This window comes from Anomalospiza imberbis, chromosome 3 (genome assembly GCF_031753505.1).
Source record: "Anomalospiza imberbis isolate Cuckoo-Finch-1a 21T00152 chromosome 3, ASM3175350v1, whole genome shotgun sequence".
NCBI lineage: Eukaryota > Metazoa > Chordata > Aves > Passeriformes > Viduidae > Anomalospiza > Anomalospiza imberbis.
In genome coordinates, this window is record NC_089683.1 from 26,893,857 (window position 1) to 26,911,629 (window position 17,773).

The 17,773-nt window shown below is 32.8% G+C and overlaps 1 protein-coding gene across 1 annotated transcript in view; it reads right to left on the minus strand.

Annotated features, from left to right (window-relative positions):
• Positions 1–17,773, minus strand: part of EYS (eyes shut homolog) — an 809,794-nt gene that overhangs the window by 135,603 nt on the left and 656,418 nt on the right. The window contains exons 38-39 of the mRNA XM_068183727.1: positions 16,468–16,632; positions 9,077–9,230 (exon numbers count right to left, since the gene is read on the minus strand). Coding sequence (XP_068039828.1) covers positions 9,077–9,230; positions 16,468–16,632 — 319 coding nt within the window. The remainder of the gene's footprint in view (positions 1–9,076; positions 9,231–16,467; positions 16,633–17,773) is intronic.

Below are 17,773 nucleotides of genomic sequence, written 5' to 3' on the forward strand. Positions count from 1 at the left end.
TAAATTACTGGGTGACCAGATATAGATGATGAATTTTAGAGAACTTATATACATTAGAAATTAAAAAAAATAAAATTATAAAAATATTAACAATATATGATATTATCTTAAATTTTATTATTTTATTATTACTTCTGTAATGCAGTGACTCCTTTTTTCCTTCATGTTAATGATATCTGCACTGTTTCATGCGTATTGCCTAGTGTCCCTTCAGCAGTACTGCAATCCCTTCGTACTGGCAATCTATGTGAAATTACTGTTATTCCTCCCAAGCAGATCAGAAGGGCCACACATCCCACTTCCTCCCTGGAACAGTAGCCAAATATTTTGAAATCTTTGTTTTTTCACCCAGCCTGACTCAGACACAAGAAGATGGAAAAGTGAATCATATGAGATCACTGTCTATGTAGAGAAACCACAGTGAGTGAGCAATCACATCAGCAGTACCTGGAATACAGTGCTTATTCAGCACACAGAAAAAACCAGACTGTGCACAAGTCTGCACCATTAAAGCAGTATCTCCTTTAATACAGAAAGGGAAGGTTCTGAAGAACTTAGCATATTTTGGAAATTTAGGTTAAATGCAGTTTAGAATTTCCATGATATAATAAAAAATCTCTTACATATGCTTTATCTTTAACACTGCTGAAAGGCAAATAACATAATTTTCAAAGCAGATGTATCCAGAAAATGGAAATTGGGTTATACAGACTATTAGAACTTTATTCTTCCTATTTTTCTCACAGAAACCCAGAGATTCTTTGGATATTGGAATTTTAAAATTGTAACACATAGCCAAATCTAAAAGTAGTAGATAAAGAAATGTGCATTCATATAATGTATACTTTAATTCTGGTGAATTCATAACTCACTGTCTTTAGAAGAACTGATAAATTATGGCATAGAGATTCAGTAAAATCTCATTGAGAAATAACTGCTGTTAACAGCATCACTCACTAAGAAACTAATAAATAATTACTGCAATTGTCAACACCACATTGAAACTGTTTCCTTAATGTGATTATTAATCTTACAACTTCATTTGGAAAATGAAATTTTCTGGTTATTCTGAAAATTACACTATTATTTTGTCATGTTTGATAAGAGGGTCTGATAAACAGGAAGGTTTTAGAATTTTCTGAATTATACAATACTTTAGTCATGCTTTTGAAGGTTATAGCATGAAAACCTAACAATCAATTCACATATCTAATTACCAACATATCTGTAATATGCTTAACAATGAAATACTAAACATACATTGGAGATTACCATGGTCATTAAACATCTGCTTCTGTTTAAAAATGTTAAATTGATGCAACAAGTTTTTTATTCCTCATTAGTCCTTTTCATTTTACCACTTCTGTAGGAAAAAATACAAAGTAAATATACTGTCTTGAACCACTTGGTTCAAGTGGACTTTTTTAAAATCAATAACTGGAATTAATGAAATTCAGAGTATGAAGGGTACTACTGAAGTGTTTGACTTAACCCAGGAAAAAATGGACATAACAAAAACATTGCTCCAACACGATATTATCAACCTTCATTATTATTTTCAAGTCTGGTCCTCTACATTAGAAAGGGAGAATGGTGGGAAAACAACATAATAGTTGGGCAGGAATGCACCTTAAACATGGAAAGATTGAAAAAATGACTCCATTCTACCACTAGTATATACAGGCACTCTCACTGGGACAATCAGTATATAAAATATAAAGTTGGACTCATGTTAAAATGACCACTGACATGACAGAATTCTCTGCAGAACTATGAATTTTTTTTGCTCTCCATCATAAAACATTTTTTGTATTTCTTGCAAATTAATGGAAAGTTAAATATTCAAGTCTTTGTGGTGAATGACTGATATTTTGCATAGCTGTAAGCCAGTTATGCCTATCAGCATCTTTTAGGATGAGTTAATTCATCCTACAATGGTAAACACAATCCAAATTAAAATAGTGTGAAGGTTAGTACATTTTTTCTGTGTGGCTTGATTTTGCTTTATTATGCTAAGTTGAACTCACTAATAAATACAAATACCCTTCAGCAACACTGGTAATTCAAATGAAATATGTTACATTCTTAAAATATACTATGGCTAAAAATAACAGTATCCTTTTTCCTACAGGAAATAGAGTCATCTGTAGCATCTCTTATTCTGTCAATTAAAAAGCAGTGGATACCTTCAGGAATAGAGATTAAATGATGCTCACTTATTTTTTTCAGGACATGGAAGTGTAAACTGGAATTTACTAAGTCAATTTCAAGTTCACTTTTTGAGCTAGAGTCACCATTTCCCCCCAGACAGAATGCCTGATTTAGCATAAAAATTAAATACATAAGATTACCAAAATAATTTAATTTTTCAAATTCTGTGTTTGACAGTAGATTGGAAGGTGTGCCCTGCTAACAGGACTTTCCAAATAATACTTTCCTGTATTATTTTCTGTGATACCAAGGACATTTACAAAATATATTTCTTTTATCATTATGACTTACAACAACAAAACCTTGAATTTTAAGTAGGTTTGAAGCTGAAATAATTGCAACAGAAAAAAAAAGGGGTTATCAGTGGGATAAAAGATTGTGAGAAACAAATAAAGAGTATTTTGCAAACCAATTTTTCTACTTTTTCAGCATATTTACCATTTAACACTGACCACTCATGGAGGTAACCTAAAGACAAACTGTCAGTTTTCAGCTGAGTGTCAAAAATTGCTAGTGAGCAATAAATATCTGAGTACTATATAAATTATTAAATTTTGCCATAAATCCACGTACTTATGCAGACAAACTCCTTTAGACTAATACCTTACTTGAAAGTAGGTGAGGTTAGGTGGAGTAAATATGACTCATGGGAATTTTTCTTAAATAATGCAAGTAATCAACGGGGTCATATTTTTTCAAAGCTTTATCTTTGAAATATGGTAAATATACATTGCTTTTCCTTGTTTCTTCTATGGTTCCTGGTAGGTTATAGCAGTCCAGCTGTGATTCAGAGCCCAGTTCAAAATGGAGCTCTGGATGCCTGATGCTACTCTGTATAACTGAACTGCTAATACAGCTCACACTCTAACATTTATATAGATATGAACAGCTTTGAAAAAGACTGAAGAAAAACCACACCTAGCAAGAGAACCTCAAACCTTCTTTAATGCATTGATTTTGGTTAGTAGTTTTAGGTTTTGGAATATACATCCTTGTATGAACTCAAATGACATTTAATGTGACTCTCTAATTTCTCCATAAGAAAACACAGCAGATATCACTTATTTTGTGACATAGCCTTTTTATCTGAGATAAATGTATAATGAGACACTATGAATTGGAAGATGAAAATATTATGACATCATATACCGAGAAGTGGTCTGTGGTGAGCCACTTTGCAATAAACCATCCAAAACTAGTTAATGATTTTTTTGTGTACCTCCTTACAAACAGAGTATGAGACACAAAAGCAAGCCCTCAACTTATTATAAACATGATTTAACAACAGCCATAGCATTAATGTGTTATCAACCTAACTGAATACAAAACACAGCACTATACCAGGTACTGAGAAGAAAACTCTACCCCTGCTGAAACCAGGACAGCCAGCTTGAGTAGGAATGTTGGAAGGACCTCCAGAGGTCCTTTCTAGCCTAAGGAATCACTTGACTCTGTCCTTCTGTGTTCTTGGGTCATTTCTGTAAGGTCAGTTAATGTAAGAAAATCAGCGTAAACCAGGAGCATGAAGGGTACAGGAATTCAAACATCTGTTCTTCAAGTCAGTAGCTAATGAGCTTGAACAGCCATAGCAGTTGGTTTGTTGGCTTTGACAGATCACTGATGAAATATTACACACTGCTCATGAATGAAGGCAAAAAAAATTTTCAGAAAGTGGCTTATGTTTCTAAACACACTGAATGTTCTGTTCATACACAAAAGCTGAAATTGAAACAAACACAAAAGGTAACCTTTTCTATATTCTTTATGAGAATCTATTTTCTTATTTGAATTATTCCAGATAAAATGCCACATGAATTGATTTAACCAGCTGATTCCAGTGTTCCAAATTTTTGTTCTAAATTTTAATTCCATATACAAGAATTTGTATTCATTATCTTGATTTAATGCATCTCTTAAGGGACTATTTTTAAGATTGAATAGGTGTAGTGATTACTTGTGTAAAACTGTAACAACTTGATTAATGAAACTGGGATTAAGGCTTTCAGAGAACAAACAATACATAGGTGTACAGGACAAAAGCATTCCTACCTTATAGTTGCAAATATGATGATTTTATGAAATTTTCAATTGCTATAGAAAATGCAGTAAACATAAATTCATGCAGTTGTATATATATCCTTCTAGAAGTAATCACAAATTTTCTTAAAAATTGGTGAAGTATAATTAATATCCTACAACATTTCCAGTTCTATGCAACACAACATGGGTACAGTTCATCTACATGCTGCCTTAAAATTTGAAATTAAGATATAGAGTACGTAAAATATTCCTTTTTAAAACCACATCTAAATGTTTTTTCCTTAACAATTTTATAAATTCATATAATAAAATAGAAATTCTTAAATCTATCCCAGACTGCTTTCACTGTTAATCTTCAAATAATTTTGAAAAGATGAGGTGTGATAAGATGACAGTGATATTGCATGTAGTTTTCATTTACCAAATCACTTTTCCGTTTCTCATTCATCACATAATTGATTATGTTGGAAATCAGTATGTCACATATGAAACCTAGGCTACACCATGTACTCGCTGAGATACAAAACCTGCTGCTCAGATGTTTCCAAATAATCAAAAAAAATCCTATATTTCTAGGTAACTGGTAGTGTTGGAAGCAATAGCAAGACATCAGATAATTCATTTTGTTTTTGTTTTTTTTGTTTACTGTTTTAATGTAATTTTAATTAATGCTTTCACACTATGCAGGATACCCAACACCTGTAAATAATAATAAAAATATGCACTAATATGAAAACTTATATAACTCTGAAATAATGAAATGAAATATGTAAACACCAGGACTGAAAATGAGACAACGTATTGAATGGATTGTGATTTACATATTTTTTTAGAAGCACATTTTCAGAATGCACATGCAAGAAAAAGCTTTGTAGAATAGTTCAAGCAATGATTTTCTTCTTCTGTGAAGGGGAGGATGTAGAAATGTAGGTAAAATCATGGACACTGATAATATAATCATGTAACTAGTACTTAGTATACTATACCTTGCCAAAGTTTCCATGTGGAGGTACAAAAACATGCTGAGGACTTTCACAGTTCAGAATGTGCCATCTGCTTTTGAAGCTGGAAGACCAAATAATAAACTTCAGCAGCTTCTGTACCACTGCATGGTCTAGGTGAGAGTTGGCCAAATTAACTGGATAATATATTTAACAAATAAACTCTTTTAAGGACAGCTAAAGGTGCCCTTCTCAGACATGAGTAAATGCTCACATTCATACTACTGATTAAAGCGTGACAGAAAACTGGAAACAACTGCTTTCAATATGTTCACTTGGAAGACACATGAAATGCAAATGTACATAATACCATGATATAGCTTTGTGGTGATGGGCACTATGTTCATTAAATTCCAGGGAAAAATTCTGAAAGTTCTGCAGGTAAATAAGATGGAAGAGTGATGTTGCATACAGGGAAGTTTTTAATTAATGCTGGCTTGGAATCTCCTAAATGTAAAAGGACCTGCTGATCACATCACTGTGCAGAATAGAACAAAATATCATCTAGAGACAAAAATTTAAGATGTCTAAAAATTATCAGTACTCATATTCTAAATGTGTCAATTCACTTTACTATCTAGATAAATCAAAATCCTGATGACCTGAGTATTTCAATCTTTTTGCTAAATTTACCTTCCTTCATCTACTGAGTTGAAGAAACATCATTTGCTCCCATGACAGTAATATCACTTTAACCACGAAGTAGAGCAAATTTTACATCAGGCAAATGCATTTCAGAACCTACTCATGGAATGAAATGTGTTTGGATTAATGTTCTTTCAATAACTTTAAAGAACAAATCCATAAAACCAATCCAAACTACATTTCAAGTATGTGCTCAAAGCTTTAACTAAAAAAACCAATACATTCTCAATTATGAAATCACAAAAAATTACAGTCAAATGAATGCACATTTTCAAACCAGTAATCAAATCATCCTAAAATAAACAGAAATAGAAACACAAATGAAACTGCATTGAAGCAGGTTTCTATTTTCTTTAGGCAACGCAAAAGAAGCAATCAGAGCTTTATTGACTTTCTTCTATAAAGCTGCCATTTCACAAGTATCATAAAGACAATGACTGAACATTTAAAAGTCATTTAATCTTCATCAGGTTTGAGAAAATGGCCATATCTAAGAAAACTAATCATACAGTTAAAAGAAAGCAATAGCTCTAAACTATGGGAATGTACTCGTTTCTTGCACATTTCTTGGATTAAAAAGAATAAGTTCAAAAAGGAGAAAGTCTGTTTGTTTCTATAGATGTTATTGGATGTGTTAGTTGTGGTGTTTAACCACTGCAGTCATAGTTGCATCCAAAACCGGAATAACTATCAAATATGATCTTCCAAACTAATTCAAAGTCAAATGTAGCAAATGTACTGTTCCCCTGTTGGAGAGCTTTGGAACAGTAACAAAAAATGGTCATTTATTCTACTCTTTGACACTTTTTCTGCATTATAGGGAAAAAAAAAACCCACAATTTTGCAGGTAAAGCATACAGATAGAATTATCTATCTCCAACAGCCTCTAAGAACACAAATCAACAGTTTGTCATGGATTAATATTTTATATCTTATGATACGAGAGCTTGGGAGGCTACAACTGCCTTGTCAAGTTGATTTTTCCTTTGACAGAGGTTAAGGATGACTGCTGAAGGATTACAATTTTATTGCTGCTTGGTGAAGGATAAACTGCTCTCTCTCCATTTTAGAAGGACTTAGAAGAATAATCACAAGTCATTTTGAAGGCCAAGCCCATAAACTCAAATTCATGTAAATCCCTGCTAGTCACAGTCTACAATCACACCTTACAAGTTATTTAGTATGACACTGTTTCAAAGATAACAGTATAAAATTCTAGGAAACAAAGGAAATGTGTAAATTTAACTGACAGTACTTTTTAGTGTAACAAGAAGAACAATGAGGCCATAAATACAGAGGTGTTAAGGTAAGAAAAGAAGGAAATACATTTTTCGGTGTAAACTTGAACTCTATACCTGGAATCAATTTTTAATTGCCATTTAGCTGCATTTGTTGATACGATATTATTAGGCTTTGAAATCTGTACAGTATTTTAATGGCTTAAATGTATGAAGCAAAGAAAATGCTACCACAACTGATGTAGTAGAGACAATTATCTGACCAATATTTCACAAAAGAGAAGTCTCTGGGCTTAAAAAACAAACTTAGAATAGTTTATTAGTACTGAGCTGTATAACTCTATCATGTATTTTCTAAGAGGAAAAAAACCCTTCATCTGCTAGATCAAAAGGAGGGGAAGTGATATAATTTTCTTTGTAAGTTTTATATGCTTTTACAATCTGTAGAAAAATCCAAAAATAAATACACTATCAGCTAATAAGATTTGAATGTATGCTATGTGATTTTTCTCCATTAATACTAGATGTTAATATTAAACATAAAAGGAAAAAATTCCTGCTTTAAATGTAAAAAAATAGTAATGTAGAGACCTGTAGCTGAAAAGAAATAGAAACAAAACAGTTTCTTAAATGGCAGCTCCTATTAGCTTTCTGTATATTGAAAAGACAATTTATATTCTAACAACTTTGTTTCTAAAAGAAGTGGTAAAGCTTATGGTTTAAGCACACAATCTAACAAAATACACTGAACAGTCTCTTCTCCCTATATCAATCTATTCTATATAATGAGATCAACAAACCTCTGTCATTTCAGAATTTATCAACATTTACATCACAGAGAAACAGCTCAGAAGAAAAACACAAAAATATTCAGATTTTGCTTTGATTTTCCTTTTCTGATAGTAAAAGGCAATTTTGAGAAGTATAAAATGCATGTTTCATGGTAACTTTTGCAGCAGTCTCCTTCACATACCATCTTCTAATAGCAAAAATAGTCCTAGCTAAGGCTTCCCTTAATTTAATAATTTGTGCATTACATTCCCTCACATTACAAATATTTACAGTTCAGGTGCAGCAATTAATACTTAATAATGCTTAAACTATGTAAAAAAATACATCTTAATCACAGTAATTTGATATTTTATATGGGTCAGAATTATTTCTAAACATTTCTGAAGTAAAGATTGAATACTTTACCATTATTTAACCTTACTAATATAAATATGACAAAAAACCCCTATATTATTTCTGTTTTACTTCTTACCTAGCTTGCACATATGAAATTCCATGACTGGAAAAGAGTTAATTCATTACCCAAGCATGATACCAATACCCATCTCAAAATGATAAATGAATCATTTTGAGAACTATCATTTGTACAAGATGAAAAATGACAGTAGTGATGAGCCACTCTTGTATAATCCTGATAGTACAGTGGCAAATGTAGATATGACAACTTTTAGAATCATAGTTGTTTGGATAAAGATTTTAAAATCACTAAGTCCACCCTGTAATGCAAGATGTTGTTAGCATGACCATTTTAGTTTATCTTAAACAATAGATTAGTCTTTAGCACTAAAATGTGATGAAAAATCTAATTTATTCTGTGTGTTAATTAATAAGCATAAAATATGAGACCCCCTTTAATTTCAAAAATTATGTTTAAACTCTTTCAGTTCTCAAACTGACTTAATCTGTATCTGTAAATGTATCTGGACTTTGAAGACTTTGAATGATTCATAAATTCTCCAAAGGACTGAACTAATCTATGTGAACTAAAATGTATTTTCAATAGAGGAGACTACCTCATGAAAAAGATTTCTAAATTTGCTTTCCAATTCGACTTGCCTTTTTATTGTCAAAAAAAAAGTGAAATCACATTTTATTGCTCAAGATAGATGACTAAAACTCTTTTAGTGTAACCCAGTGGTAACTTCTTACCTTATTGTGATAGGGACGAGCATACCCTTGCTGACAGATTGGTTCAGGGATACAGTCAGAATGTTCTGAGAGTTTCCACAGCCTAATCGAGCTGTTGGCCTTCCCTCCACAAGGTACAAGTGAAGAAACTGCTCTCCAAAATTTCTTTCACCAGCTTCGAAAACAAAAATGGAGATAGTCACACTTTTGAAAGTGTAGGACCTCACAGAACTATATCACGCTACTGGAACACCATCATCAGACACAATGCCTATGTGACCCTGGGGACTCTTCTGTCTGTATACAGGACTCTTGAGTGATTGTGAGAAAAAAACAAACTGTAAATCTCTGTATTTAGCTGATAACAGTTAAAACTAAAAGAAAATAACTAAAAGACAAAATATACTTAATATCACTGCAACGGCATCAATCTTACAGAGATCTTACATTAATTGAACTTCTCTCTATATCCAGTATCATTAAGACAACAAAGGTGACAATAAAAAACCACAAAATATCAGTCATTCAGCTTTTCAAATAAGTTATAGAAAACAAAATTATACGAGGACAGCTGTTGTAATAGGTTTAAAGATTATGAAAAATTAACTTTTTCCAATTAATGATGTATTTCAGACTTGAAGAGAAGAAAAATTATTTATAAAACATCGAACATACTGTTACTTGCACTTTAAAAAATATGAATAAAAATATGTTTAAGTTCACTTCCACTCAATTGTATATTATACATTGCAAAAATGACAGCAAAATATTTATATTTAAGTGATGGATGATACACAGCTCTTCTACAAAAAAGGACTGACACCTACAGTTTCAAATGCCATTGGGTGAATTTGCCCTTTGAATTTAACTGTATTTACTTTTCATAAAAGATAAGACAGTTCCTGTTTGCAATTTTTATTCACGTTTAAGACAAACAGTTAAAACGTTAATCTGTTTTTTCACAGTATTTTACTAAGTTTAACTGAAGTAAAAAAGACTCACTAACTGGGTCATGAAACTGAAAATACTGCATGCATTGTTTGATGTACTACTGCCTCTGGAGGCCCTGCTGGCATGGGTATTAGACAGGTAGAAATCTCATGCTAGCATTTGGGGGACCCTCAGTTGTGGAGTGCCTGGGTTTGGGTGTGTGAGTCTTAAGTGAGTCTGCACATGAACCATGAGCAGGAGTGGGTCAGAAGGGCTGGGATCTGGACTGGGTTTCAGCTGCTGGGTAGGAGCTCCCAGGCCTGGAGCTGCTGCAGGGGGCCACAGGTCAGAATATCCTTTATTATTTTTATTTAGAAAAGTAAAAAGAATAAGGGCATTCTTGAAACTTAGAAAACATATTAATTTGTAAAAACAAAATAATCAACTTTATTTTGGAGGACAAAACAAAAAACAAAAAATGATCTTTCAGATCAGAGACAAAAGTGCTTGCTACTGCCTGATCATTTCTTTTTGTACAGTTCCTAGCAGAAAGAGTTCACAATGTAAACTCCCTCCTTGAGAGCAGCTTTCTAGTCAACATCGCATTTCTTCAGTCTGTTACAAATCCTGATGACCTACTGAAGTGTTTTATGCTTAGATACATTTTGTATTCTGAATACCTAATTAACTCCAAAGCTATTTTAATTTGACTGGATTTCATGCCTTTGGCTTTTACAATTTCCTTCTACAATAGTCTGATAATTCTCTTTCAAAATATATTGCACTATTGCACTGCTTTTTAACAATCATATAACTGATATATGCACATATTGTACTATTTGTTTCCTAGTCTTCTCCCTGCCCTGCATATGCCATTCCTGGCATTTCCAATTTCTACCAGTAATGGATCTGTAAGTCACATTGATTCAGAGAGAATGAAGTGGATGTATATAATATGTCTTGGGAAAGGGAAGTTACAGATGAACAGCTTGTTTCCCTTCTCCCAGTGACTCTGTCTGACTATTCACATTGCCCACTAGTAAAAACTTGGAAGAAGGTCCTCATTATTACCAGTAAAGTAAAAAATCTGGGACAGCTCTCGCAAAGGCAGCATTACTTCTTGAAACTTCAGTGAGTTTGTTGCTGCTTGAACTTCAGTCTAGGGAGCACTTTTAAGTCACACTTACAGGTGACTAACAGCATTCTTCACATTATTTGCTAGGTGGTATGAAATCCTTTGAAAGGACAGTCCTTTAAATCTTTCTACAGTGAACATGAGGAGTTGGAGAATTTTGTTCTGGCAATGTGAAAGAGCATATACTACCTAGGGCATATGATGGAAGTTATCTTCATAGGAAAACTCAAGTCATAAGCAAAATAGACAGGTTCTGGGAAAAGACAGAGATCAGGAAATATCTGAGTTAAAAACTTTGTTGTATATTAGGGGTAAATCATCTTGACCTTACTAGAGATTATGCGAAAAGTTCCGGCTAAAGAATCTCAGCAATCACCCTTTCACAGAAAACAGTTAGCTGAATGGTTATTTTTGTACATCAGTCTGACAACAAGCAAATGGCCATTGAGCTTAAATGCTTGCCTATCTAAAATCTGAAGTCCCATTAAAATATGGGATAAGCTTTATTAAGAAAGAAAATATATTTTGACATGGAGGAAGGATACTGTGAAATGCTCTACTTGAAAATGCCAGCTGAAATAGGAGACAAAGAGACTACAACTGAAACATCTGAATAGTCTCTATTTAGTTTCTATAGGGAAAGGGCAATATGGGAAGATCTGGGGAACAGAACTTCTGAGAGCAAAGGAAAAAATTTATGAGCCCAACTTATGAAAAGGGAGCTGTTGTCCTTAAGGAATGCTATAAACATGGGCTGTGATATCTGAAATCCAATTGTCAGAAGTTATAGGCTACCCTATATAGCAGAAGTTAAACAATCTACCCTTGAAGGGCTTGTGAGCAGCATTATGCTGACTCTCGTAAAAGTGAAAATGATGAAGTTAAACTTTACAACTGTATCAGGTTTTTATGATCATCAGCAATTTATTTTGCTTTGTGGCTAAATATCACAATTTGCTTTGGCATGTTGACGAAATTTAATCATGCAAACAAATAAAATAATTAAGGAATAGAATAGAAATTTTATGAATGCATTCTGTAGTCAACAAGTAAATCTTCTCAAATGATGGCTAATCTTTATTGGCACAAATGAAATTGTCACATTCTAGAAACAATTTAAACATAAAGTAAGTGCAAAAAATCCAGACAGTTTTAGTCCATTTACTGTTAGCATTCAGACTTTTCTTAAATACATGCTGAAATAATTACAGAAAATGTCATTATCAAGAATGGAAATACATTTTTCTTTTTATTAAGACAGATGTATATATATAGTAATTTTCTATAAATCACACATAGACTTCTATGACATCCTATCTCTTTCCCCATTTTTGTAACAGAAAACCTATTTTTGGAAGCCTGTACAAGTCCTTAGTACTTGTAAATTTCAAGCAACCATTGATAAAATTCTTGCTGATAAAGGCATCAAATAAGAATTTTTTTTTTTAACAACTGTATGGTATGATTTACTAAAGTGACATGTCTAGCACATGTAATGATTCCCATATTCTGCCTATTGGTTAGCCTATAAGCAAGCTTGTTTGCTGTATTATCTATATTTATTTTATTTATCTTATATATTTTTGCATATATATAATTGCACTAACTGCTAAAAGGTATTAAAATAATGCATTGATATTTTCAGTGTTCTGTTCCCTTTAAGGCATGGACCTTTAATGGACATGAAAAGGTGAAGAAGGCACAGATCTTTTTTGTTCTTCACTGGCTAATGTACTAGGTAAAGACAGATGCAAGTTTCAATCCTTTTATATTATCCTTATGATTTTGACTTAATTAATCTTCTTATGCATACTTTCCTTTTCAAATTCATTTGTGTATCAGTAGCATCTTGTCTGAGATTTCTCTCTGTAATTAAATGTTTACTAATTATCTGCCAGAAAAACAGATGTACCCTCACCACCACCTGGTAAAAACAGGTGTTTTTGTAAATGTGTAATCTGAAGGTGGATTAGTTTTAAAAAAATAATCAAAAATGTGTTACAATTTTCTAGTAAAGTACATCTGAAAGAAGCAGATCACTGTAATAATCTTTCTATTTTAAAAAGTTATTTTGACAAATAGAAAGGTTTTTTGCTTTATGAGTGTGTGAAATTATGTAAAATGGTTTCTAATTATGAAACCATTGCTAATATGCATAAATTAACAGAATGTGAAAATGTTGGGAACATCAACCTTTAGAAGTGTGTGGTTCTTGTACCTAGTGAGTGCAACAGCCTCAAGTTGGCTTTCTGCTGATGGTTCATTCCTCAGAAGTTTGATGGTAAGACAGCTTTGAAAAGCAGCAGTAAAGACAGGAGTTGTATTACTATTAAAAACAGAAGAGCTGACAGCAGCAGCTTCTCTTTTGTAGTAGCTGGAAGTGAAAATGAAAGAGCAGGGAGAAAAAAATGGGAATGAAGGAACTACAGAGAAAGCATAAGAGGGAACTCACAAAGGATATTTATCTGACAGAAAAGCTTTGTGTCTGTGTACAGAAATAATTTTAAAATTCTCAATTGTCTGTATAGGCACACGGAGTTCATTCATAAAACAAAGGAGATATTTTTATTTACAAATGTATATAATGTATTTTATATTCATGTAAAACTAAATAAGAATATTGATCTGAACCATCATAACAAACATTTGTAATATTTGGAAAGGAATCTAATTATCAGGGAGACAGAATAAAAAAAGAAAGACTAAAAACAAAGAAAAGGAATTGGTGCTATAGAAAGAGGGGCAGAGACAGCTAAAGTGGAAATGTAAAGCAAAGACCTATCTAATGTTAAACAAAGTATCAAAATTCTACAAGAATTCTGATTATAAGATACAGAAAGTAATGGATGACTTATCAAAATTCTTTTAGAATTTTGATAAGTCTTCCATTACTTTCTGTGTCTGTGTTCCACAGCCAGGCAGAGATCCAAGTTTTACTTATTTAACTTATTTATTTATTTAGCTTAACAGAAGTCTCACCTTAATAGAAACCCTACTGGTCACTAAAAGTAAGGAATATTGCAAATCAGTTAAAATTCCATTTTAAGGGTAACAAAGGGAATGAGAATGCAAGTATGACATGCTACTGAGAACCTATGAAGACAAGGTGAGTTTTTCACTGTGTGAAAATATACAAAAATTATCCTAAGTTCCTGGAGCTACCCCGACTCAATTTTAGGGTGAGAACTGAACTTGTACCACTAATCTTGATCCACACTGCCTCCTTTTTGGAGGGACAAGTGGTGAGCTGTGACACAGTCCATGGAAGTCTCAGATATGGGTAAATGGAAAGCCAAAAACTTCATGGTTCTCCACTAATGCCATTCTATCTTTCCGGAAATCAGAAACACATATTGTAAAGAATGTGAAGTCCTCAAATACTGCTAAAACAAAATCTCTGCAAACACCGAAAAATACCATATTTACAATTTTCCACAGACAGTATGAACTAATAGCTGAACAGATTATATTAGGTTTTAATATCTAATTATGTTAGATGCAGAATGAGTACATTATCTAGAAAAGAAAATACATAGAATCATATGAATTAGTCATCTAGTTCTCCCCTTGCAATGAGCAGGGACATCTTTGACCCAGTCAGGCTGCTCAGCATCTTCTCAAACCTGATTTGGGTGATTCCAGGGATGAGGAATCTACCACTTCTCTGGGCAATCTATTCCAGTACCTTGCTCCCCTCATTGTAAAATAATCTTTATATCTAGTCTACATTTACACTCTTTTAGTTTAAAGAGATTACTCCATGTCCTATTTCAACAGGCCCTGCTAAGAAATTTAGCACCATATTTCTTATAAGAACCCATTTAATACTTAAAGGCTGGAATGTGGTGTCTCCAGAGCCTTCTCTTCTCCAGGCTGAACAAACTCAACTCCTTTAGCCCAGCTCCTTTTTTTTTTTTTTTTTTTTTTTTTGGTTTGGAGTTCTCTGAGATTTTTGGTTCACAGAGATGCTTACTCAGGGCTTATGTGTAGATAGCAAAATTAACTTTGGCTGGAGGCAAATTACTTTGCAGTGATGAAGCAAACAAAATCACTAAATGCCAAATATATTCAAAGTACTTCCAATAACCTTCCTTGAATTCTTCTTCAAGGGCAAATAACTCCTCTTGAAATTGAAATAACTAACAAGTATAAAACATTTTGATGTAAAGAACTGCCACATCACTTATCCATTATTCTCAGCAAACTTTGCAGTACTGTAGCTTAGGAAGCTGCAGCAACAGCCCAGATATAACATACAAGGATTTAAAATACTATTTTCAAAAGAGGTAAACATTAATTTTCAATTTGGGGCTAGAGTGTTTCACATTTAAAAAAAATCTAGTACAGATAATAATAAAAGGCATAATTAAATAAAGCTTATATTACTCTTAATCCTGGCTTATAAATATGTGCATAGTTCAGGTGAATTCACATATACTAGTACCAGATTAATATAAATGCAACAAAATTCAATCAGAATTATTTATGTTATATCAACAAGATTTCTTGTGTAGAGAAACCCTAGGAAGCTGCAGTGAACTGAAAATGCTCCTAATGATTTTGTCTTTGTGAAGTAAATCTATCAAATAACCATATTTTTCTAGCTCTTCTTGGGAAGAAATCACCTTACTTTCCATGTTTTCCATTTGCAAGAAATTGCAAGATAAAATATATAATGAAATACTCAACTGGCAGAGAAGTCTATTTTTTCTTGCTGACTAGTGAAAAGTGTACTTCTCTCTCAGAAGTTTATGCCATATATTGAAGAATGAAATATGCAGGCAAGAAGCAACTTTTTTATGTAGTATTAACAGGCATACATCCAAGTCCGCACGTATACTCTCTGGGGATCACAAAAGAATTTTCTGAAGTGTGAAATCACAGTAAGTACTTCAAAATATGGCAAAACTGCAGAACTCAAGATAGTTCTATAAATCAAGAATTTGGAACCAAGATCACAATTATGAAAAGTGAGACTCAGTCCAATTATGAAGTTGTTCCTCTACAAGTTATTCAAAACTTCTTCAACATTCGTATTTTAGAGCTGTAAAACTTACAACTAAAGTCATATGCTTACTATGTTCTTTCTTGTCAGGAAGCAGCATTTTCTCTTGTAAGTTATGTTTTGCTTAATGAGTCATAAATGAAAGAACTTTCCAGAGGAACACGAGGAACAATGGTTCAAATTTTATAATGCAGCATGCATTAGAATACCAAAAGGCCGCTACTGCATTCTAATGACTCATTTTGCTGTTGAAGAGGAAATGCCAGCTGATGTACACTAAAGTTAATAAGGACCTGAAGGAGCTAAAACTGATACTTAGCTTCAAGTATCTTTGGTACTCACTGTAAAGAATTGTGCCATTTAGAGCAGTTGTTTTCACTGTCAAGTACAGAGTCGTCAGATTGCTTGTTTCCTGCCCAGATGCAGTCCTGGTATCAGAGACAGATGTCAGAGAAGGTAGCTCCAAATAAGAATTTCCAGTGAAGGATGGAAAAAACAGTGCTATGTCTGAAATGAACAACAAAAATATAATTTTATTAATTTATTACAAAATAAAGTAATAAAATGCAAGCACTTCAAAAATATCAATTTTTTATTACCTGTGAATAGCATGATCAACTATGTTATTTGCTGAGCATGCATATAAATTTATTTAATTTCAAACATTCAAATACGCAGAAAATGAAAAAGTTCTAGCATCTGCCTATTACCAGAAGTGAAAAGACCATTATAGGAGGAACTACTGCTAGAAGATGCAAGCTAAAAAGGCTTTCATAAATTTTCTTCTTTATAGATGTGTCAGTACAGAACTTTTGTCCTATGACATCTCTGTGAAGTCGTTTTCATTTTTATTTCTAGATGGGAAACCCAGTTTTTCTTCATTTTCAGGATCCTCAAATTTGTGGGGTTTGAAATTACAAAGAGAATGCCATTGGGCAGAATATGCATTTTTCCACTATACTAATCTGGAAATGAATAACTGTTAAGAGAAAATATTTAAATGTGAAGGCTTAACATTTACAATGTTTATTGCATTCATTACTTTAGTCATTACAGTTTTCCTTTTTTTTTCCCTTTAGACATAATAATAGTATCATGAATGCAAGAAAAAATAAACTAAAACTAATTGAGGTTAGGCAGAATGTCTTCCCAATGCCTTAAGAAACTTATTTATGCAAAATACCTTAAAGATTTCCCAGACTGATCATCAGGGATATAAGTAAGGAATAAGCATCAAGAAAAATATTTTGAGTTCGGGTAATATTTTTGCAAAGAAATTTTTAGTTTGATGAACTAAAATTATAAAATGGATTTGCGAGTCATGATTACACACAGACATGGCTATTACTTTTTTTAAAAATTTGTTTTCACTTTATTAATTTTTTGTTTGTCTGAGAATCTGGCCACTGTTTATGCTCTGCTGTTTTCATTGGACTTAAGAAAAAAGGACAAAAAGAAAGGCCTAGCTAAACAAGAACATGTGGAAGGATAGTCATTAAGAAACCCCATACCCTGATAGCAAGAGAAAAGCGGGATGGAAAGCAATGACTAGTTATGTTTCTAAATTACAGGTCTGGGAAAGTCAGAATTGTTGGAGAAAGTGGAAAAAGATATGGGATGAAAAAACGGTCAGTGGCATTGCAAATTG